At 31.9% G+C, this 25,739-nt stretch overlaps 2 protein-coding genes across 2 annotated transcripts; one reads left to right on the forward strand and one right to left on the reverse strand.

Annotated features, from left to right (window-relative positions):
- The first annotated feature begins 6,517 nt into the window (after nt 1-6,517).
- Nucleotides 6,518-9,122, forward strand: LOC142629126 (uncharacterized). Its single transcript, XM_075803109.1, has 5 exons — nt 6,518-6,697; nt 6,790-8,140; nt 8,262-8,466; nt 8,611-8,789; nt 8,911-9,122. The coding sequence occupies exons 1-5, from the start codon at nt 6,518-6,520 to the stop codon at nt 9,120-9,122; spliced, it is 2,127 nt and encodes a 708-aa protein (XP_075659224.1).
- Nucleotides 9,123-13,004: 3,882 nt separating this feature from the next.
- On the reverse strand, nt 13,005-18,838 carry LOC142626713 (protein NRT1/ PTR FAMILY 2.13). Its single transcript, XM_075800424.1, has 4 exons — nt 18,425-18,838; nt 18,078-18,295; nt 15,432-16,003; nt 13,005-14,011 (listed from the first exon to the last, which is right to left on the reverse strand). The coding sequence occupies exons 1-4, from the start codon at nt 18,630-18,632 to the stop codon at nt 13,135-13,137; spliced, it is 1,875 nt and encodes a 624-aa protein (XP_075656539.1). The 5' UTR covers nt 18,633-18,838; the 3' UTR covers nt 13,005-13,134.
- Between the last annotated feature and the right edge of the window lie 6,901 nt (nt 18,839-25,739).

Genomic DNA, 25,739 nt, shown 5'->3' on the forward strand with positions numbered 1-25,739 from the left:
GAAACTTGATTTTTGGACAATCGAGTTATAGTGAAATTGAACTTAGAAAAAAAAAAAATTCTGGAACTCGAGTCCCACAATTTTTTTTTCTTTTAATTTTCAGTTCACTATAACTCGATTGTCAAAAAATTGAGTTTCAAAATAGAGTCATTTTCTTAAATAGTTTCAGACAGAAGGCATTTTGGTGAAAAGTTTGTGAAAAATGGGCAAATGCCCATTTTGGCCTAGAGATGAATAATGAGAAGACATTTATATTCACCACTACATTCATGTTTTTTTTTTTTTTTTTTTGAATAAAGAAGAATTACCTTTTAAGAAGCATGCGCAAACCAGAAGCAACTTACATACAGAAAGAAAACACGAATCTCGGCTTGGTGTTATGATGAGGTTCAAAAATAGGGATGATGATAATTTGAATTCAACAATGAAGGGGGTTGATACAATTGATATTTGTCTTTTCGTTTCAGATATGCCCTATCTCAATCTGGTATTATGTTTAGACTTCAGAGAAGAAAAAGAACTTTAAAGTTCATTAAATGTTTTAGCAAGATTGTCATTTGTTAGGATCAAGCATTTACCCACTACTCCAAAAGTTATAGCTAATGTTAAAGGTACAACTTTTTTTCCTTAAGGGTGGCAGCCTAGCGTCAATGAGTTGATTGAAACTTGGCTCAACCTGACCTCCGCCTCTAGTGGAATGTTGGACTTGGGCCGTTAGACTCCGCCCAACAGTCCTACCCCTAACACCTGCACATGCATAATAGAGAGTCAAACCTGTGATCTGACTATTATACTAACTGTTATTTTTAACTCCAACAACATCCATTTGGCAATTTTACTAACTAGTACTTTTTTTGTCTCCACTTTGAAAATTCAAAACAATAATATTTTTAAGTTTTAAAGTTGAAATTTTGAGCTTTGGTGTCTGTTGACATTGTTGCAGGAAGTAAAACTTTAAACTATAGAGCTTTTGTGGTAAATAGCTTTAACTGCAAGGCTCTTTAGTGTTTCAAATGTTTGACAAACAAATTACATCGAAACTTATAGATGCCATCTACATAATAAAGAGTTGGCTCCATGAATTTTGAGTATGAATTAAATGATATTTAGGGTCTGTTTGGATATAACTTATTTTTACTGAAAACTAAAAACTGAAAATATTGTAGCAAAACGTGAACAGTGCCCTCAACACTGTAGCTGTGTTTTTTTTCATTTGTTGGCTAAAACGTGAACAGTGCCGTGAGTCCAAGTTTTAAAGCGTAAAATGCTGCAAATGCATTAGGCAAACGCACACTTATTTAGTTTTTTATTTTTATTTTTTATGTTTATGGGTTGGAAGTAAACTTTTTCTATTACCTAATCTATTAAAATCAAAAGAAAAATAAATAGTGGTCAATTCACCATTTTACCTACAGATAATGACCACCAGATTGATTTGAAATGGAAGTAAAGTAAACAAGAGGAAAAATAAAAAATTAATGCTTGGTACAAAACAATTTTTACACTCTTTTTTCATGTATGATTGTTGACGTAACAAATTACGACTGAAATAGTATTACTTTTACATAAATCAATTATTAACCTCATTTTATTAGCACTAGCATAGCATGTCACATTAATGTTGTGAAAAAAAATTATAAAAATTGTTGTGTCTTTAGACTTTATTAAAAGTAAAGGGAGTTTTAGGGAGCCAAACTTGAAAAAATTGAAACTAAAATGAGAGAATTCCAAAACTCAAATGTTGATCAACAGGATTGATCTATGAGCTAGTTTAGAAAAAAAAGGATCACCAGCTTCCCATTGATGGCTCATATTTTAGGTTGTGAATTTGTTCAAATGGAAATTATGATTTGAGTTTTTTTTTTTTTTTTTTTTTTTTCACTTTTTGTGGATGTGTGGAAGACTAGACTGATCTCGAGGCTTTAAACCATTGCTTAAGTAGTCTGGTAGAAGAATCAACACTATAGATATAATTTTGTTGGTACTGTTAAAAAATATTGTTTCAATTTCCATAACATTATGACTAAATCAAATGATTGATTGGTTGAAGTAAATTACAGGATTAAGATAATCAATATAGAAATAATTCAAAGTCTAAACATACATGTTATAAATATTACCAAATTGATAGTTGAAATGTTTCTAAATTCTATAAACTTGTCAAATCAAAGTGAGTGAGAAATTTCTTTTACGTTTTTCTTATGTTGAGAATGTAGGTATTGTCTACTAGATCCTAACCACCATGCTTATTTTTATATATTTTTTAATCTTTTGGATAACCACTACCCCTTTATTTTTTCCCTATAACCACTGTTAGTATCTGTGACAAATCTGCTGATTGAATTAATATTATTTCCAACTTCGTTTTGTACTCTGTACTTAAACTATCAAAAAACTGACATCAGGGAAACGCCTTAAAATTACTTGCAAAATTCATAAATATCTCTAGGTTAGATGATACTGATGTACTATATTGCCTTAAATTACCATACGAAAGTGTGAGTTACCTAATCAAACCCAGGCCTAGCTGATTTGCACCTCTATGACGCTGATGCTTATTTTATTTATGGATGCGTAACAACTCGCACAATCTGCTCAACCAGCCTGACCCCACATTGCTCCGCATGAATATGAATTGATTTCCAAGTGGGTTGGGTGTGTTATATACTTTCATGGTTTATATGTTCTTAACAAGCATATCAATTAGATGTTATTTATCATTCAATTCATAAAATCATCATTTATGTATTATTTTAAATTATAAAAACTTTAATTTAAACAATTGGTTGATGATATGACTATTGATCTTTGATTATCTTGAAATTTTACAAGCATGAAAACTGGTATACAGCAAATCATATAAATTAAGTTTTAGTGTTGTTATCTAGTTTTTTACTCATCAACAATAACACTCTTCTAAACACTATTTCTAATTGCACCTTGTGACTGATATACAATAAAATGACATGGAATAATGTTAAAGAACTTACACATCATCAACTACTAGTAAAATAAACCATGAAAAAGATTGGGTTCCTTGTATGATTGTTTCCAATGGCACGTTGTGACTAGAGGTCAGTCATGTGCAAAGTTTTCTTTAGGCTTAGGTTATTGGTGGGCTCTTCTAGTTGCAACAAGGTAGCTACAAGCCAGATATTTGGAAGAGATAGAACAGAAGCACTCATGGAAGAAGCCAAAATATATATTGATTGATTAAAGGTTCGTCCTACTTTCTGCGTCTTTGTTGACAGGCACAAGCATGAATAAACCACATAATATCACAAGCTTTTACACTCATATAATTCTAACCTACTGAGACAATCATATATGTGAATGTGATTTTTTTTTTTTTGGGTGAAAGTTCATGTGTGACTTCACAACTTCATGATATTCAGTCAACTAATTAGAAGGTGGGCATATCTAAGTGACTATGAAATTATGATTAGTTCAACTTGGAAAAGATGGCACAAATGTTGGTGGTGGCAGGTGGAGATTCTAATATGGGTAATAATAAAACACAGAATGGGCAAAAAGTAATAAATTCCGGGAAGATATTCTTTTTATTCACTAAAAACCAAATGACAATGCTTCTAAAGTGTGAAAGCGAAGGAGGAAGTGACAGGCAGCAAAATTTTTTAAGTTCTAGGATTTGGGAATTAATATTTTGAAAGCTCTAACAATGTTATTCCAAACTTGATTGATATTATATATTCAGCCAAATACGGCAGTACCCACTCAGCCATCAACATGGACTCATGGGAATATTGACTGACCACTCAAGTGGAGGGTGGTCATGAAGATGATAATTATGTAGAGGACGACAATGTGGAAGTGGTCAAGATTACAATTATACAGAAGATGATACAGAGAGGTAGGACTATTGCGTTGATCAGTTGTTTTATATCATCACTTGATATTTTCTAATAAGTTTAACCATATTTTAATATTGCGATACTTTTTTGGAGGCAAGGAATGGGAATAATGAATTCCCAAGTTTGTTTTTGATCCTTTGCCTATGTGGGGGAAAAAAAAACAAATGCTAAATAAGAAATGAAAGAGATGTGTGGATAAGGCTTAGTGCAAATCTCTAAGATAACTCAAGCATTTATTATAAGCACACATTCTTACTTCATCATTATAAATTTGAAACTAAACTAATCATATAACCATAAAGGGTTTTTTTTTTTTTTCGACCGGGGGGGAGAGTAGCAGGGGAGATGAGGATTGGTTGTAAAGGATGCTCGATAGAAGAAATTCTATGGATACAATAAAATTTTACAACATTTTCATAAGAACATTGTTTTTAGTTGTGGTGGGTTTGGTTGTAATATTTATTTGAGTTAAATACTATTTTAGTTTCTAAACATTACCAACAGTAAGTTTTTTCGTTCCTAAATTTTAAAAAGTTCTTTTTACATCCGTAAATTTTATAAAGAGTTTTTTCAATAGTTTAAATATAGAAATATGGATGAAAAAAAATCTTCATTTTAAGGAAAAAAAAACTTTTCATAAAATTTAAGAATATAAAGTAAAACATATTCAATAGTTTAGGGATAAAAATTGAACTTTTCAATAGTTTAGGAATGAAAAACAAACTTTTTAAAGTTTAGGATGATTTGGACATAACTTATTTGATATAGATGATTTGGACATGAGTTTAGGTAACACTAATTTCATTTTGAATATGTTGCTGATAATAATTAAATGATTGGTTATTATATATAAATTTCATATAGCGTATAAGAGTGTTTATAATTTCACATGAAATGAATTTTTGCATTCAAATAGATTTAGTCGAAATTTATGTGAATTTTTGTTAGTTTTAGTTAATAGTGACTCATTGAAGGCATGAATTGACATGATTTCAGAATTTAAGGTTTTAATTAATATTTTAAAAATTTTAGGGTTTAATTTGAAACCACCCAAGTTACAACAGGGGGATTATTTAATTTACCACAATTTCTAATAAAGTATAACCACTTGACCCAATTATAACTTCTAAAATTCAACTTTTATTATATCATATTTTTCTTGTCTTTCCTTTGGCCTTTCCTAGTGGCCATAACTATAAGGGTTTTAGGCTCTTGTGATTATTTGGAAAAATAAAGCATCAATCGTTATGTATAAAAATCATTAAAATGTTCATATGAATCTGCCTCAACTCTCTTTCTTTTTGGTTTCTAATAAGAGTAATGTAAATGATATATTTTTTTTCCACAACTACTACATATCTTATTTTCATGGGAGTAACATTAATGCTATAACCTGAATCCATAGTCAACACCACTTTTATTCATAGTTTTAAAAACTGGACCGGACCGGCCGGTCCGACCGGTTCAACTGGGAACCGGCCTTAAATCCGGTCCGGTTATGATATAAAACCGAAAATAATATAAAAAACGGTGAACAGTTTTGACCGGCCGGTTCAACCTTGAAAACTGAAAAATCGGCCGGTCGAACCGGGAACCGGTCATTTGGCAAAACTGTGCTGTTTTGCCCTAAAAAATTAAACCTAATCCTAACCTATCAGATTCAGCTCTCTGCCTCTCTCACTTCTCCTCAGTCCTCACGCCTCCAGCGTCATTCCTCAAGCTCTCAGCCAGTCAGCCTCTCACAGTCACGCTCTCCCTCACGCCTTCACCGCTCAGCCCCTCGCCCCTCGCTCAGCCCCTCGCCCCAGCCCCAGCCTCTCGCGACCCTCGTGACCCTCGCGGCCCTCTCGCACACCCCAGCTCCTCGCGCGCGCGCACCCCAGCCCCTCGCGCCCCTCGTGCACGCCCCAGCCCCTCGCGCGCGCAAGCCCCAGCCCCTCACCACACCCACGATCACTCTCTCTGCCTCCACATATAGTTAAAAATGGGTATGGTAACTATGGTTCAATTTCATTTTTGCCTTTGTTTTTTCATTTCAATTTCCCTTTCTTTCTTTTCATTTTGCTTTTCTTTTTTCACTTAAATTTCTCATTTTCATGCTTCAATTCTTGTTTGCAAGAGAAATTTATGGTTGTGATCGTGGACTCTGAAGTCTGAAGTGTTGTTTGCTGGGTTTTTTTCAATTCTTGTTTGTTGGGGTTTTTTTTTTCCTCTGAAGTGTTGCTATCTGTTTCTTTGCTTGGGTTCATCAGGTAACATTCTTTCCTTTTGATTTTGCTTTTGATCATGTTGTGGATTCTCTATATGGTGTGGATTTGTTGTGGATTTGATTTACAGAGATTATTGTTTGTGAAATATTTTTTATAGAGAATTATACGTGTATGTCACTATGTTGATTGTTGTGTTGATGAATTTATTTGTTGGTAAAATAGTTGCTGCAAGTCCGAAATTGTTGAGTGAAATGGAGTCTCGCCGTACCATCTAATGAACATGCTTCTACAACCGGGTCTAATGCTAATTCTTCATCTGTGAGAGCGAAATGTGATCCTGCATGGGATCATGTGGCTGAAGAGTTGAAAGACGGAAAAAGTAGCTATAGATGTATACATTGTGGGAAAAGTTATAAAGGAGGGGGCATCAATAGGATGAAAAGACATCTAGCTGGAATTAAAGGTGATGTGGTTGCATGTATGGGTGTACCTTATGATGTTAGGTTTCAAATGGTTGAGAATTTGAAGGAAATTGCTAAATCTAAAGAACAAACAAAAAAGGATCAAGAAGCATCTAATTATTCGCCATTAGAGGACTCACCAGAATTTGAAGATGTCCAAGAAATTACTCCTAGAGGTAGGGGTTAGGTAGGGGAAATAGAAGTGGTGGTCCTAGTAATTTTCCATTAAGATCTAATCTTGGCAAGAGAAAGGTTGGTGATATTGGTAATTACTTCGCTCCTAGAACAACACCGGGAGCTCAACCTTCTATTAAAAGTGTTCTTGCTGGCAAAGAAAAGAAATTGAGGGTTGATATGGCTGTAGCAAGATGGATGTATGATGCTTGCATTCCAATTAATGCTGTGAATTCTAGTTATTATCAACTTATGCTCAATGTTGTAGCTTCTTATGGTCCTAGATATAGAGGCCCAAATTATCATGCCCTTCGAGTGCCTTTGTTGAGAGAAGCAAAAAGAGAAGTCCAATTGATTGTTGATTCTTATCGTTCATATTGGGCTGACACTGGTTGTACAATAATGACTGATGGGTGGACTGATACTAGGCATAGAACATTGATTAATTTCCTTGTTTATTGTCCTAAAGGAATTGTTTTTATACGTTCTGTTGATGCTTTTGACTTGGTTAAGGATGCTATTAATTTGAGTAACTTGTTTGATGAAATTGTTAATTGGGTTGGTCCTGCAAATATAGTACATTTGGTTACTAACAATGCTGCAAATTATGTAGCTGCTGGAAGAATTTTGTGTGGAAAATATAGGAACATTAGTTGGTCACCTTGTGCAGCACATTGCCTAAACTTAATTTTTAAGGAGATTGGGAAGATAGATCATGTAGCTAAACTTGCAAAGCGTGCATCCAAGATCACAGTGTTCATCTATAATCATGTGGCTTTGCAAGCTTGGTTGAGGACTAGAAAAAATTGGATGGAAATTGTGCGTCCAAGGCCAACTAGGTTTGCTACTACTTTCATTGCCTTAGGGAGTCTTAAGGAACATAAGCATGACTTACAAGCATTGGTGACTAGCAAATTTTATGTTGAATCAAGATATGCAAAAGATAAGAAAGCAAAGGCAGTGGTGAAAATCATTCTTGATAATCAATTTTGGAATGATTGTCATGTAATTGTGCATATTATGTCACCATTGATTCGTTTATTACGCATTGTTGATTCTGATGAAAAACCAGCTATGGGTTATGTATATGATGGCATGTATAGAGTAATTGATGGAATCAAAAAAAATTTTAAGAACAAGAAGAGACTATGGGAGCCTTATGTTAATATTATCAAAGATCGTTGGGATAATCAATTCTATAGAGATATTCATGCTGCTGCTTATTGGTTGAATCCTGCATTCCAATATGACTCATCTACTTTTAATAAGAGGCTAGAGACACAATCTGCTATGACAGATGTTATTGAATCAAAAGTTTCAGTTGGCCGATTGAAGTTGGTGGAGGAATTAAGGCTATTTCGAGAGCGTGAACAAACTTTTGGAACCCAACTTGCTCAAGAATCAGCCAAGACATCTCAACCGGGTAAGATATTATTTACTTTAGTTAATTATGTTTTAAAGATTATAGCTCTTTTTTATATTTTTGGGATAAGTAAGTTTATTGATTCATTGTATCTTTGTTTTGTGTTGTATATGGAACTTAGATGAGTGGTGGAAGTTGTTTGGATCTTGTGCTCCAACCTTACAAAAGTTTGCAATTCGGATCCTTAGCCAAACAGCTGCCTCTTCGGGATGTGAGCGAAATTGGAGTGCTTTTGAACAAATACATAGCAAAAGAAGAAATAGATTGGAGCATCAACGACTTAATGATCTTGTGTATGTTCATTATAACTATCGATTGAAAGAAAGGTATACATTATATAATCTCTTTTAATTAACGTTGTTGTGGGAAAATATGAGTGATTCACTAATTTGGTCGAGTGGGTTCTTTGTGATTGTGAAATTTAAGTGATTTGGTTATCAATTATTAATTATGTTCATTTTGTGATATAGAGTCAAAAGGAAGAAGTTCAATTTTGATCCTATTGATTATGCAAGTATCGATAAAACTGAATTTTGGGTAGTGGAAGATGAGAAACCTCCATTTCTGGATCATGAGGAGATAGAGAATGCATTATATAAAGAGGGAGCTCATCCAATCGAAGAAGGGTCTTCTAGTCATGTGCAAAGAGGTTAGCTTATAACAATTCTTTACCTAATTGCATATTTTAATTAGACTATTTATGATTTATGATAAATGATTATTAGAATCGTTATTTCATTTATTGTTCTTTGGTTTTGGAATTTGTATAGATATGGATAATGAAGTGATTGAGGATGATGATGACATCAATTTAGAATCATTTGGTGACGAAGATGATGCTCCTCCCAGATTTAGAGATAAAAATCATCTTATTCCTATTGACGATGAAGAAAATGAGGATGAGGATGATGATAATGATGCTAGTGGTGGAGCATTTGGTTTACATGATGATATTGATTTCAATTTTCTTCATAACAAATAATGCTTGACTTTTCAAACTTATTAGTTGTTTGTTTGAAACTTTAAAACTTATTTGCTATTTGGATGTAATGAACTTATTTGTTATTTGCCATTTGGATGTAAATATAATGACTAAGGAACTTATTTATTTGGTTTTGTTGATAGTTTATTATGTTAAGCATGATTTTTTTGTAATGTTTTATGTTAAATTTTTTTTAAAAATGTTATATACTTCTTTAAAAAATTTATTAATTATTTATATAATTTAAATAAATAATAATTAAATTATTTATGACGTCACCGGTTCGACCATCGGTCGGACCCCAGTCCGACCTTCAAACCGGTAATTAGCTACTTTTTCGGTTCGTTCACCGTACCGGTTTTTAAAACCATGCTTTTATTACAAAATCAATTAAAATAAGTTATGTTATGAAAAAAAGTTTTGAAAAATGATTTATTTAAACTTATTGTACTAATAAAGTGTTTATATATATATATTAAAAAGGGAATTATCCAATTTAAAATACTTTGCAAATAATGATGTTGGATAGACCTGAATGTTTGACTTTTAATTCAAGCGCCTCTCTCTAGTTTTTTTAATAATATTCATATAGACCGGTTGTGCTTTGGGTTTAGTCTTTTTTTAATAGTTTATTTATCTTATTTGTTTATATTTAAAAACTTTGTTTTTCTAGGTATAATTGTATTTTTATCCGCTTTCAACAAATAACAAAGAAACATCGACATGTAAGTCGATCTAAATGCACAATAGGAATGATGAACAACGGGTAATTAAAGAGCATTTTCTTGAGTCTATCATCCATTACTAAACAGACCAAGAGCTAGAGTTGTGGGGGTAGAGATTGGTGGACATGGCCTTATAAGGTCACAAAATAAGAATAGTAACTGTTAAATTGATAAATAATATGTTAGATAATAAACTGATATTAATGGACCCATGTTAAAGTTAACAGTAAATTATCATCTTTGGTAATTGAAAAAACCAAAATTGTAAATAATGTTGTGTATGTATGGATTACAAAAATTCTATTGGGAAAGATTATGAGCATAATTAAGGAGAATGTGACTTAACATATGTGTATATATATACACACACACAATCTCTTCACAATCACTTGAACTTGTGTCACTTTGATAGGCTCAAATCTTAAAAAAGGAAAAGAAAAAAGTGGCTGAAAAATGCACGAATGCACTGTTCACGGAAGAAAGTGGCTGAAAAATCAGAAATATACTGTTAATATTCATGAACAGTAGCCGTTTGTCCCCCTGAAAAGCGTGCTGCAGCAAAAAAAAAAAGGTGAAACGTAGGAAAGTCAACAAGTGCGGCTGGGATAAAATAAAATTAAAAAAAAAAAAAAACAGCAGAACGCACTTGGGCTAAACGCAGACGCTAAAATGCCCTATCCAAACACATTCTAAGACTATTTTGCATAAACTCCTCAAAAGATGCACGAGTCACTGTCATGGCTCTACATGAAGACACTTGCTAAATAACAAGGGAGTTTAACTTTTTATTCTTTCCATACATCTTTTTGAGTTTTGACAAGGAAAAAGATAAACCGCCATGCACAATCTCTCTAAAACAGATTCATGATCGATCCTTGCACGGGCAGATAGATACAATCCTTCATAATCAATGTTCATATTATGAAGGATGTTTTTAATGTTTTATTGTTTTTTGGCAAAAATATCATTTTAGTCCTTATATTTTGGGGTTATAGTCAATTTGGTTCTTATATTTTGATAGCAGTCAATTTAGTCATTGTTATTTTCAACTTAAAGTCAATTTGATCCCTACCATTAATTTATTAACAAAAATACCTATGTGGCTAATAGCTTACACAGCTAGCAGCATACATGGCTATCAAAATAATAAAAATAAAATTAATTATTATTTAAAAAAGCCACATCAGCAATTTTTTTAAATAAAAAATCACAACAAAAAATAAAATAAAAAATTTCAAGGGTGAATTAAGAAAAATCTCCAAATTTTCTTGCACTTTCTTTGCAACCAAACACAACTCAGATTCCAAACCAATCAGGTTCGAGTTCATGACCTCAGCCATGGCCGGTCTCTCTACAAGACCCACCATAACAGATAATGGTCTCACGACTGCGCCACCACCAGCTGTGGCCACAGCTCCTCATCTCTCGACTTCTCTTTTTATTTCTTTTTAATTTTTTCATCTTTTTTTTTCTCATCTATGGCTGAAACCCATTTTGTATTTAAATTTCTTTTTTAATCTAATTCTTCATTTTGGTTGATATAATGGTTGGGTTTTGTTTTAGTTGTGAGAAATCTTTGATTTGTGCTCGGGTATATGAAGTGGGGTTTTGTTTAATTTGTAAGCAATTAATGTTGTTCGAGACGTTAAGTTCTTGGGTCCGCTTGGTATTCTTTGAGCATATGGATGGTTTAGGTTTTTTGTTTGAATGACTATTTCTGTGGGTTTTCTTATTTCTTTGTTTTGGGTTTACAAATGATACTTCTGGTAAAGAGAGCTTCAACGTACGAGTTAAATTTCTGGGTTTTGGCTGGGTTTGCAGAGAAGGTATTCCGAGTGTTGTTGGTTGTGATTTCCAAGCATTATTTTCTATCTTAAATTTTTTTTTTTGGAGAAATTAATTTTTTTTCTTGTTTTTAATTTAGATGTTGAGATGACATTTTAATTACTATTCTAGTAGCCACGTTAGCACAAACTTTGACAACTATCCAAGCCGTTTGCCACATAGACATTTTTCGTTAGTGAATTAATGTTAAGGACCAAATTGGTTGTAAATTAGAAATAACAGGAATCAAATTGATTGCTATCAAAATGTAGGAACCAAATTAAATTTGACACCAAAATGTAGGGACCAAAATATTATTTTCGCCTTGTTTTTTCTATGCCATGTGTGCCCGCATGCACATTCAAAAAGATATATAGCACCAAAAACAACCTCTCTGCAGCTAGTATAATCATTATAGTGTCTCTAACCGTTTCTCATTGTCACATTATTCCATCACTAGATTTCGTGATTTTACAGAATTTGGTCACTCTCATTTTGTGCCACACATTCTCACACACTCAAAGCTTCAATTATTGAAACATTTTTGGCATTTTTGGCAATGTCACATATACCACAAGTAGCCAACCAAAATAAACGTGCTTGTCCTAGCTAGGTAGCAGTGCATGTGGGTACTATACTTACTTTTGCATGATACAACAATGACCTAATGCAACAAAGTTACTTTGTTAGGACCACCACCCACATTAGGTGAGTTGGTACTTTCTCAGGTCTTAGGGCTCGTTTGGTACATGTGTTTAAACAATAGTTTTCAGTTTTTTTGAAAATACATGCGGGTGAAAAATTGTGTAGAAATACATGTAATATTGTTTAAAATTTGAAAACATGTGTTTAAGTTGATGTACCAAATATGCCCTTAAAAGCTTGAGAGGTTCATAAACCCAAGTTCAAGTGATCTTGGGGTGAGGAGAAGTGGGGTTATAATGTCGATTGTCAAAAAAGAAGAAGAAAAAAAAAAAAGATGTTACTTTGTTAGGTTTTTAGTGTTGGTATGTTTCATGATACTCTTATAATCAAATTAAATATCTTGTTTATGTTATTTTATGTTAAAAAAGAGAGAGATCAATTTATTTATTTTTCTGTTAAAGGCTCACATATGAGAGTGAAGACAAGCTCACTCAAGCAAGATAAGTGGTTCGTTACTTAAACACCACTCAAGTAGATCTAATTAAGGCTTGCTTGAGCGAGGTTGCAAGAAATAGAACATTTACTCTATATTTGCTAAACCCCACACAACATTTTTTTCATAATTGTTGACTTGATATATAGTGATTAAAGTAACATCACTTTTATGTAAGTCCAACATTAATATCACTTTTATGTAAGTCCAACATTAATATCACCTTTATTTAATAATGTACTGATTACAATCTTAGATTACAACCGAAAGAGTTTTAAGAAAATTCATAATAAAGCTACGAACGTAAAACTTAAAGAGATCACATTCAAGCTTTGATCGAACTAAGTTCCACATCCACATATGGCTCATCTTCTTTTTGCAAACTGCCCCTATAACTATAATTTTTAGCAATGTATAGAAAATATATCAAATTCAAGACTCCCATCCCCGCAATAACAAAGTAGTAATAATCCACTCTTCCAACATTAATATCATTGGTCAACCAATCGGGCCTACTTTTCATCCTGGTGGCATGATGAACAATGGTGATCAAAACGCTACTCAGGTAGCTAGCTGCAGCAAAGGAACAAGAAAAAAGTGAATTCCCAATACTTCTCATGTGCTCAGGAAACTGCCTGTTAAAGAATTCAATCTGTCCAATGATATTGAAAGCCTCGCAAAACCCCATCAAAATAAGCTGCGGTGCTAGCCACATAACTGACATTGGTGCAACCCCTAAGGGTTGTGGGTGCAACATAGCTGAGGCCCTTCTCGCCCTTTCAATCAATCCAGCTACAACCATTGATAGAATTGAAAACACAATCCCAATTCCAATTCTTTGGAGAAGTGTGATTCCACCTTCATGTTTTGTGATTTTTCTAAGGGCTGGTACTAGGAATCGATCATAGAATGGAAGCCATAGCCCTATTGTGATGAATGATATGACTCCCATTGAGCCTGCTGGGATTTGGAAGTGTGGTCCAAGGTGACGATCCATTTTGAGGGCTTGTGACACAGTGAATGTTCCTTGTTGTGTCATGGAAATGAGGCTAATGATTCCAGCAGACCAAATTGGGATGATTCTAATCAAGCATTTGACCTCTTCGACCTGCTGTATGGTGCAGAGCCTCCATGGATTCACACAAGTCCCATCGGGCTTTAGTTCATCCTCTTCTAATACCATTGCAGCTTTGTTTAAGAATCTGAGGAAATTAGTCAGTCAGTGAATTTAATTACGTAAACAAGCAAATTACATATGGCACAACTTCAAAACTGGACTTACTAACATATATATATGATAGATGTCCGATTCCTATTTACCAAGTTTTCTTCACTAATGCTTAATTTTTTTTTCCTAATTCATTTAGTCTTAAAAAACTACCCATATACAAGTTGGTATTTTGTGTAACAATTGCATACAATATCTCATTTACATATGATCAAATCTCATACTTGTATGTAATTATTACATAAGGTCAGTGGCGGAGCTAGGATTTTAGTTTAGAGGGGACAAAATTAAAAGACGATATTAAAAGTGAAATTTATCTAAAAAACATTAGTCAACAATAATAACAAAACAAATAAACGATTGAAAGCAAATATGAATATATTTCATATTATTAAAATAAATAAACAAAAACAACTAATTCATAACTTTAAAAAATTTACAAACTGATGGTGTATAAATATGATTAGTGTTACTTAAAAAATATAATGAATAAATGTTTGAAATTATTTTTTGTAATTGATAACATGCCAATTTGTAAGACATAAGTTGTAAAATTTGTAATATCTCTAGCATCATTTAAAGATAAAATGCTGTGAAAAGTATCATAAATAGTAAAAATTGTGTAAATAATGATATAAAATATAGATAAAAAAATAGTGAAATAAGTGGTTTGGTAACTTTCAAGTTTTAATAAGTAGAAATCTTTTTTTTTTTTCCTCCATGTGACTACTAATACAAAAAAAAAAAACCCGCTCTAGCTCCGCCAATGCATAAGGTAATAAATCTTTCATACACATGTCAAAACATAACTAAGATTTTGTTAGGTGACAATGAACACCATTTATTAAATTCATAATTTTTTTAATAATTCAAACTTTTAAGATGAGTGGTAGTTTATCCTATTATCAATGCAATGATACGAGTTTTTTTTTTTTTTTTTTGAGAATCGAGATAAAACAATAGTCAAAATGATTAAATTTGTAATTTTTTAATAATATAAAGTTTTGGAACAATTAATAATTTACTATATTACAAAATTGTAAAATCTATTTATAAAACCCAGCGATACGTACTAGAAGCAAGTAACAGTAACTCCACTCAGTTCACTGATTCTTAGACCAAAAATAATAATAATAAAGAATTGGTAACCGATTTATTTTTATTTTTTTATTAAAACAGGTCTATTATAATCCACAATAGGTGTGAGCATGACGCAAGAAAAAATAAAACTCAAGGATCCTCAATTATTATCTGACATCAAACATGGAAAAACGAGCCACCACACAGCTTTTGAAATATAATCAATGAGTTTTGTAAGCATTCACAAAGATCATTGTACTATCAACCAATCAATATACAAGTTAGAAAAATCTTTTGTGACACAGATGCATTACCTATAATTGTCGGTGAGAGGAAGCTTTGTCAATACAATCCCCTTCAATGGAGGATCATAAAAGATTGGACCTACTTCACTGTCCAATGGAAGCTTAATCCCACGCTTCTTATAAGCTGCAGAAAGAACTTGAAAAATCCCAGAAAGTGGGCTTCCTTCTGCTTTGACATGCACATAAATCTTTGTTCCAATGAAGAATAATATGATTGAGAACAACATGCACAAGGTTGGCATGCCAAAGCCAATGACCCAGCTGACAGAGTCTTGGATATAAACCACAACAGTTTGAGTGAACAACAAGATCACTGTGAATGTGGTGTAGTACCAATTGAAGAAGCTGTTGATTCCTTTTCTTCCTTCATCAGAGGTTGGATCAAACTGGTCCACACCAAAAGGAATGCTACATGGCCTAACCCCACCTGAGCCTATGGACAAAAGGCCAAGACCCATTATTAGAATACCCAGTTGAGCTTTGGTTGGACCTATGCATTGACCCAATATTTGCACTTGTTTGGTGCATTGTGGAGGATGAAGCTCCGGCAGCCAGGCCGTCAAAGTCACAGTCAGCATTCCCTGTTGAATTGTGAATTATTGTTGATCAAAATTGTTAAAAGTTAGTATAATATTGAATATGAAAATAATTCACAGAAAGTTTTGTATGAAGATTTGAAGTAAAATTACTTTAATGATGAAAGTGACATATGATATACTTAATTAATTGGCACTGTAGTGTTTGTGCATCAATAAATAAATGCAGTGAAATCACTCGGCTTTTATTCAACTACTTCTTTTTTTTTTTATTAAATGGGACCATATTCAGTATGTACAAAGGCTCATATTGAAAAAAAAGACCCATATTGAATATGTACAAAACTTCAGAGTTTTTTTATAAAAAAAAAATATTCTAAAAAAAAAAAATACTATTATCTGAAGTTTTGTACGTATTCAATATGGATCCCATTTAATAAGAAAAAAAATAAATAAGAGAAATGGTATAACTCTAATATGTATAAAATTCACTCTAAAGTATATAAATCTAACAAAATATTGATATAAAGACAAAATTTTTAACACAATTTGATGTTAACGGATACGAGATGGTGCCTTTTAACACAATCCAATGATCAAATACCTTCTGATATCATGCACTTAAAGCTACCTCAGAAAAAGCACCATCTAATTAATTACATTTAAAAAAAAAATTGTAGTTGATGTGTCTCATATATAGTTGAAGAAGTGAAGAACTAAACTGGGACTATCATTATTAATTCTTTATAGATTTTTAGGCGTTGCAGGGGTATTCAAATCATATACAGAGGACTTTAATGAATTTTATTTTTTATTTTTATTTTTGACAAGAGGACTATTGATTTTTTTTTTTTTTTGAAGTGAGAGGACTATTGAATTAAAACACCTGAAAGTTCTATTTAACCAAAACAACAATAAAAAATTAACAATACTCACTATTAAATAGTCCAAATTGGGACACCTAGGGGGACTCTATAGTCTATTCTGGATAACGTATTATCAATGAGTCACATGCATATTATAAATAATTGGCCAAACAATTAATTATGTTTTCGTGAAGCTACCATAATAATATCAACCATCCAACTGGGTCCACGAGAAAGCAAAAGGTTAACTTGTGCAAGAATTTTTCTTTCTAGAATACCGATCGATCATATATGCACAAGCACAAGCACAAGCACAAGCACAACAAAATAGAATTTTGGCGGTCAAGGGGTGACAGAGCCAACTCTTGAGGTTTCACTATCAACCAAAACAAAAATGAAAAAGATGTATTTGGAGTTACAGCCATTGCGTTAAATACCACACATGTGTAGATAACTGTCGTACACCCTTAAGTGAATTCACCACATAAACAAATTAAAATTGGCTCTTGTACATAAATCATGATGATTTGGAGGATATTCCAAAAACATTTAGTATTTTTACCAAATTAAATGTCGTAAATGAGAGATTGAGAGGAAACACCGCCGATGTTGGGCACAAAGTGGCACCTCCTCTTGCCATAGGAGCTTGGGGGGGTTTTTATGGACTTTCTAGATCAGCTTTGAGGGGTGAGATTGAGGTGGGGTTTAAGTATTAAGATTTCTAAACTTATTTTTAAAAAGTGAGAAAAAGAAAATTGTAACTTATAATAGAGAGATATTATGACTTAAATAAACTATAAAATATTATTATGTAAGTGACTATATTATTATAACTTTTTGATACACAGCCTTTCTAATGAACTATGTTTGTACTCACTTTTAACCAAAAAATCTTGTTAAATCTTTAGTATAAAACATTTTTAATGAATTATGTTTATACTTGACTTTAATCAGTAAAACTTAGTCTCCTTTAACCAATAAAACTTGTTATAACCTTAGCATAAAACCTTTTTAATGAATTATGTTTAAACTTATCTTTAACCGGTAAAACTTGGACTGAACTTATTATAATTTTGGTATAAAACCTTTTTAAACCATGTTTGTACTCGCCCTTAACCAGTAAAACCTATAACTTAATTACTAAAATGTCGGAAAATTCAAAGACAATACCCCTTACCGGCTGAATAGTTTATGCTCATGCCCATGTGGTATACCTGTTACAGGAGATAATTTAGAAAAGAGGGGGGACATACTAAAAATAATGCGAAGGATCCAAAAGCAATTGTACTGAAGCGGCCCACATAGGTATCAGAGATGAAGGCACCAAGCATGGGTGCAAAATTTGAGACACCAAACCATACGTTAAGAATATTGGCTGCAGAAACTTGATCCATGTGAAGCTCTCTGGTCAAATACACCATAAAGTTCGCCAACAATCCAAAAGATGCCATCCTTTCAAACGTTTCATTTCCTGCACATCAAAATATATATAACGCCAACACCTTTTGTGTCAGATCTCATGCATTCCTTACTGTGTCTATGTGTTTGTATTTGTGTGTGTGTGTGTGTGAGAGAGAGAGAGAGAGAGAGAGAGAGAGACCTAAGATGAAGGGCATAGCCTTCCAACCACCAGGCTTTCTTTGCTTTGTATCTGAATCTGATAAGACTGTGCCATCCCTTTGTTGCTGTTGTTGTTCCTTTGATGACGACGATGATAATCTTGAAGGTATGATTTGTAAGCATTTCATGTTGCAGAATGACCAAGATGATGAGCTTGCTGACTGTTGCTTCTTAACCTCAAGAGCCATTTTTACTGTTTTTTTTTTCCTGATTTAGACTACTTTTTTAATATCTTTAGCACTCATTTCAAGTCACATAGAGGTGCTCACTTTGATGAGGTTTGAGCTAAGGCAAATGTGTTAGCCTATATATAGCACAAATATGTACGAAGGGAAGAGGTGGTGTTGAGGGTGGGGATGATATTGAGTGGTGACGAAATTTAGCCAGTTATATATAATGAAAATGCTTTCCAAGGTAGGACTTGGACGTGTGTCATTTGCTGATGCTTCCATTCAGGTCATCACATGCAAAGACAAAAGGTGCTGAAACTCAAAGCGTGTTTTCAGGAAAATGCTGGAATTACCGAAAGTGTGATAATTTTGTGTCACAACTTACCCCGAGTTATGACACCAAATTATGTCTTTTTTTTTTTCTTTTCTTTTTTTGTAGTCCCAGCACATCTCGTGTTTTTATCTGGGTGGTCTACTGCATTGTGGTCAGTGGACTGTGGCATATGGGCTTGGACGGTTGGACCACCAATTTTACCCAAACATTTGCCCTCTGACGATGAACTTTTTAACCATTATTAGGTTATGTAGTATTTCTTTTTCACGATAAGCTGATAACATTTTTAAAATAAATTTTAAATGATAAGTTATTTTTTGTTTTAATTTAAATTTTTACTATTAAAAGTGAGTGTTAATTAGAAGTGAATGTTATAAATTGAAACTTTTTCTATAAAAAACTAAAAATAAAAACTCATTATTAAAATTATTTCCATTAGTAATGATCATTAACAATATATTATTTAAAATTTATTGTGAAAATATTATAAATACAATATTTTTTAGTCTTTTCTTAAAAGTTATAGGTACAACTTGGAACTCAAACTTGTAGGAGATATCATGAAAGATTCCGATATCATTGGGTTTTGATTGATTGGTTATGTTGGTACCACATGTTCAATGGAACATTAATAATTTAGTTTTTTATTTTTTTGAGAAGAAGAGAAGTTTTATTTTTTGTCTTTTTCGGTAAATTGAACATAACACATTATTTTATCATATTTATCCATTTTTGTGATAATTCCAATCCGTTTTGGTCACAAAAGTTGCAGACATACAAACAGAGACCAGAAAATTCCATCCAATATTAAAATTGCAAATTATTGTGATATTGATTGTACTTGAAATTTGCAAACTTAATTTGATGATAAAAAACTATCATTAGAAGCGAATGCCATAAATTGAAACTCTCTCTGTAATAAAAATAAAAATAAAAACTCATTATTAAAATTATTCTCATTAGTAATAATCAATAACAATATATTATTTAAAACTTATTGTGAAAATATTATAAATACGTATTTCTCATTCTTTTCCTAGAAGCTATAGGTAGAACTTGGAATTCAAACTTGCAAACAAGAGATATCATGAAGGATTCTGATATCATTAGCTTTGATTGATTGATTACGTACTACTAGCCTCACCGCACGCGTGAAACGCGTGTGATGAAACTTTTTTTTATAGCAAAAAATTGCGTGTGATAAGACTTTTTTTTTTAGAAAAAAAAAACCTGTGTTTTTATTTTATATATATAATTTTTATTTTGAAAATCTAATTTATAAGTAGATAAAATAATTTGAAAATTAACAAAAGAGTAGGCAATATTTTAGTGGAAGTTAGAGTTGCATTTTTACCGGATTGTTCTTTAGTTTTGTCTCTACTTAAACATAAGGATATAAGAGCATCTTTGAACCTAAAAATAAGGAATTCAAACAGGGAAGCACTTTAAATAGTAGTATAGATATAAGTTGGTACCACCTGTTCAACTGATGGAACATTAATAATTTTGCTTCTTTTTTTTTGTGGTAAATTGAACTTAACTCATTATTTTATCATATTTTTCCATTTTTGTGATAATTCCAACCCGTTTTGGTCACAAAAGTTGCAAACATAAAAACCAAACCAGAAAATGCCATCTAATATTAAAACTGCAAATTATTGTGATATTGATTGTTATTGAAAACTACAAATTTAATTTGATGATAAAAAACTATCATTAGAAGCGAATGTCATAAATTGAAACTCTTTATAAAAAAATAAAAAAAAAACTCATTATTAAAATTATTTTCATTAGTACTAATCAATAACAATATATTATTTAAAACTTGTTGTGAAAATATTATAAATACGTATTTCTCAGTCTTTTCCTAGAGGCTATAGGTAGAACTTGGAATTCAAACTTGTAGACAGGAGATATCATGAAGGATTTTGATATCATTGGGCTATGATTGATTGATTATGTACTATTAGCCTCATCGAACGCATGAAGCGCATGAGATGAAGCTTTTTTTTTTTTTTTTATAGCAATAAAACGCGTGCGATGAGACTTATTTTTTAGCAAAAGAAAAACTTGTATTTTATTTTATTTTAGATATATAATTTTTATTTCAAGAATCTAATTTATAAGTGGATAAAGCAATTTGAAAATTAACAAAAGAGTGGTCCTATTTTTTAAGCAATATTTTAGTGGGAGTTAAAGTTACTTTTTTACCGGATTGTCTTTTAGGGTACGTTTGGTATGTTGTAATAGCTCCTATAATGGAATAGTTATTCATGTGTAATAGCAATTCGGTCATCTGGTTTCATCTTTATTACATGGATTAGTCATTACATTGGAATTACTATTCTTTAAATTGAAGAATAGTTATTCCTCTTTTAAATGGATGTAATAGCTATTCCTTAGTACATATAATAGGTTTTAAAATTAATATATATCCAAAAATATAAAGTTTCCTTATACATCATCATTCACAAGCTTTCCATATGTAACAACCAAACTTATGAATAGTAATAGTTATTCAATTACAATGTTTTTTATTCCCAGTAATAAAGATTACTATTTCTAATATAATCTATATTCAGTATACCAAATGTACCCTTAGTTTTGTCTCTACTTAAACATAAAGATGTAAGGGCATTTTTAAACTAAAAAAATAAGGAATCCAAATAGGGAAAGTGCCTTAAATAGTAGTATAGATATAAGTTGGTACCACATGTTCAACTGATGGAACATTAATAATTTTGCTTTTTTTTTAGAAGAATAGATTTTTTTTTTTTTTTTTTGCTTCTTTTTGGTAAATTGAACTTAACACATTATTTTATCATATTTTTCCATTTTTGTGATAATTCCAATCCGTTTTGGTCACAAAAGTTGCAAACATAAAAACTAAACCAAAAAATGACATCTAATATTAAAACTGCAAATTATTGTTGTGCGGGCGTCCCCCTCTTCAAAGCCCAGATGGTTATGAAAGCCCTTTATGCTAACGCCACAGTGTAGAATCTAGTGTCGGCCAAAATGCACGATCTCATTTTGGATAAGCTTAGGTGCTCCTCAAAACCCCAAGAGCTAAAGTTGAAGACGTCTATGACATGGTCGGCAACAGGAGTTTTCATCATCCCCGATGATTAGGCTACCCGAACAGCCATAGCTTAGAGAGCAAAATTCCACCTTGGGAACATCTCGGCCGAGCAACAGACCCAATGGTGAAGCTAGTTCCAATGCCACTACCACCCTCTACCCATCACCAAACGCCCACTCAGGAGCAACGGTATTGGACCTCCCTTCCACTACCTAGGGAACATCTCGGCCGAGCAACATACCCAACGGTAGAACTAGTTCCAATGCCATTTTCATCTTATCTCATTCGCATTTAAAGCATCCACTCAAGGGTAATGACATTGGACCGCTCCTTCCACTGACCAAGAAAGCTATCATGCCAATCCCACTACCTTGTTCTATAAATAGGCAAAGGAAATTGGGGAATGGGGGTTGGCAATTCTGGGAGAAGAGTTGTAGAACTAAAAGGGTCATCACCTAGAAAAATGAAGGAAGGAAGGTTCTAGAGTAAGGGTAAGCTATAGAGCTGGGCTAGCCGAGTACAGCATCACTCATAGTAAGAAATCCAAAAGCCCACCACATAAATAGATTGTGAGCCCAAATACCTCTAAGGCCCACTAGTCGTATTGGGTGCGCACAATTGTGATATTGATTGTTTTTGAAAACTACAAACTTAATTTAATGATAAAAAGCTATCATTAAAAGCAATTGCCATAAATTGAAACTCTCTCTATAAAAAAAAATAAAAATAAAAACTCATTATTAAAATTATTTTCATTATTAACCATCAATAACAATATATTATTTAAAATTTATTGTGAAAATATTATAAATACGTATTTCTCAGTCTTTTCCTATAAGCTATAGGTAGAACTTGGAATTTAAACTTGCAGACAAGAGATATCATGAAAGATTCCAATATCATTAGGTTTTGATTGACTGATTATGTACTATATAAGTTGGTACTACATGTTCAACTAATTATGTACTATATAAGTTCCTTTTTTTTTAAGAAGATGAGAAGTTTTTATTTTTTTATTGCTTCTTTTTGGTAAATTGAACTTAACACATTATTTTATCATATTTTTCCATTTTTGTGATAATTCCAACCCGTTTTGGTCACAAAAGTTACAAACATAAAAACCGAAGCAGAAAATGCCATCTAATATTAAAACTGCAAATTATTGTGATATTGATTGTACTTGAATATTCACATCTTATCCAGTATTCATATTCATAGATTATCAATATAGGTTGGTAATTATTTATTTTCAGTAATAATGATTTTACTTCTTTTTTAATTTATTAGATACAATTTTTTTTTTTGGGTAAAAGTTTTTTAGATGCTATATGATTTGAATTTATGACATATGTGTCATGATAATTACTTTTAACTAAGTCAAGATATCAATGAGTTTCTTTTAGTGTAGACGAGATTCAATATTATGTCACTTATTATAGTATATTTAGCTCAATTAGTAAAGTATTTTGTTGTCGAATAAAAGATTTGAGATTTTTTGTGAAAATCAAAGCAAAAAATATCCTCAAAGTTTATTTTCAATTATAAATTAAATCCTAAACTTTTTAATTTCACCATTTTAAACCTTGTACTTTATAAGTTATGACAATATAATCCCCACTATCCATATTTATTAAAAATCACATGCTATTGGAGCAATTTATTTGGTAGGAGTAATATTTTCCTTAGCACCTACTACACCTAAACAACACCATTTTGTCCTGGATGGTTTGAATTTTTCTCCTCATAGAAAAAATGAGTCAAAGGAAAATTATTTTTAATCAACATAAAAAATATGACTTATTTTTAGAGATTGTTTTCTACTATTTTTTTTAAAAAAAAAACTTTATCTCATAGCAAGTTAAATAAAAGAAGTTATGAGATTTTTTTCAACTCATTTAAAGTTGTAACCAAACATAGGAAAATGAGATAATTTTATAGAAAATACTTTTTGAAAAATGTTTCATTTTCTAGAAACATCATTGTTGAATCAAACAGAGCGAAAATATCCATAAATTCCATTATAATGAGCGGGAACAAATGATTTTAGTTAGGATATTTGCAGGTCCAGTTTCAAAATATTTTTACTTTCTATTATTGTTATGCTAGAGCTTTCCTCATTCCTTTTATTAAACATAATGATGTGATTTGAGTGTAATGGGTGCCAGTGAAAATTTTCACCCATTATATAGGCTGCTCTGTTTGTGGTTTTTGATACGGGCAAAGGTTTAGATTATTTTGACTTATAAAGTCTAAGGTTTAAAATGTCAACTAAAGAATTCTATTTTAATCCTTAAATAACTAAGTAGATTATGATTTATTCCAAAAATATTAGTACAAACAATTATCTCAACCATAATAGCAAATCTAAAAGCAATAATAATGAAAGAAATAAAAATAGCACATAGATTTAGTAACAAAGTGAAAAACCAACGACAAACATCTTTAATTGAAGGGGGATTCAAACTTGTAAAAATATTCACTAGAAAGAAATTCTCACAACAACCTACTTATAAAACTTTTAAAAGTAGACTCACTTTTGTAACTTCTATCAATTCCCTACTTTCCTTCCCACCTCAATGGCTTCAAAACCTCTGAAATTCTTCTATGTGAATCTCCTCCATGAACAAACCTTATCTGAAACTTGGTACTTCGAACAACTACGTCAACAACCCACTATTGAGAAACTGACTCTATGGTTTTAAAGAAGAGATAAATTCAATAAGGATGTAGTGTAAAACTCAAGTTTTACCCCTCCAATCCTAACATGTCACATCATCAATATATTACATATTAAATAATGTATACAACCACACTCAATCAACTATAATACCCATTTGAAAATCTAACTTAACTGTGAGTTTATTGAAATGTTATTATGTGTGGTAAGGTGTATTGAGTATTAAGTAAAAAACTAATGTGACAATCTTTTATTAGATAGTGTAAAACATGATTTTTACACCCCATCCTTACTAAATTTGAACTCTTTAAAGAATCAACAATTTATGCTCAAAGAGAAACTCTAAAAAATATCTCATACGGAAAAACATTCAAATGGAAGGGAATTTAGAACTCTCTAAGGCTCAAGCGATTTGACTCTCAAATTTACTCTTTATGGTAGCTTCTATGTTTCTCTCTAGATTAAAGATTGGGTTATATATGAAAAATTAGATAGAGTTGGCGTCACAAGAAGTCAGATTACTCTTCTCATCATTTTCACTCAAGCAAATGTTGAATGAAAGTTGGTATATATTCTATAACTATAATTACATAGGAATAAATACTGTAATGTTTGAAATGTTGTAAAGGTGATTACAAGAAAAAAAATTTAATTATGGTATGTAATATATATCCAAATCACCCAAATCTTGTTGTGATGCTACACTAATTGCTTGGGTGAGTGCATAGAGGATCAAGCACCACACGCTTTTAGTCCACCATTAATTCTAGTGCACATAAAGCTACAGTCGACTTCTTTTGTTCGAGTTTTTATTTTTTATTTTTCTTATTTCTTGGTTTACGCAATTAATTAAGCTGCAACAATCCTAAGAATTTGAGCTTTAAAATATGAGTTATCCTCACATTATAAGAACAAGATGAGCAAAAGCACCTCAACTTTCGGTTTCGCCGATGTTGTTATTAGGAAATGGAAAAGACAAACCAGCCCACCACTATTAATATCATTGGTCAACTATTTGGACTGGCCAACGTA

This window comes from Castanea sativa, chromosome 3 (genome assembly GCF_040712315.1).
Source record: "Castanea sativa cultivar Marrone di Chiusa Pesio chromosome 3, ASM4071231v1".
Lineage (NCBI taxonomy): Eukaryota > Viridiplantae > Streptophyta > Magnoliopsida > Fagales > Fagaceae > Castanea > Castanea sativa.

Coding starts and splice junctions, on each gene's coding strand:
- LOC142629126 (XM_075803109.1), top strand. CDS start 6,518: ATGAAAAGACATCTAGCTGGAATTAAAGGTGATGTGGTTGCATGTATG. Junction 6,698..6,789: donor ACTCACCAGAATTTGAAGAT/GTCCAAGAAATT, acceptor AATCTTGGCAAG/AGAAAGGTTGGTGATATTGG. Junction 8,467..8,610: donor AACTATCGATTGAAAGAAAG/GTATACATTATA, acceptor TTTGTGATATAG/AGTCAAAAGGAAGAAGTTCA.
- LOC142626713 (XM_075800424.1), bottom strand. CDS start 18,632: ATGGCTCTTGAGGTTAAGAAGCAACAGTCAGCAAGCTCATCATCTTGG. Junction 18,296..18,424: donor GGCTATGCCCTTCATCTTAG/GTCTCTCTCTCT, acceptor TTTGATGTGCAG/GAAATGAAACGTTTGAAAGG. Junction 14,012..15,431: donor CCTCTCACCGACAATTATAG/GTAATGCATCTG, acceptor TAATTTCCTCAG/ATTCTTAAACAAAGCTGCAA.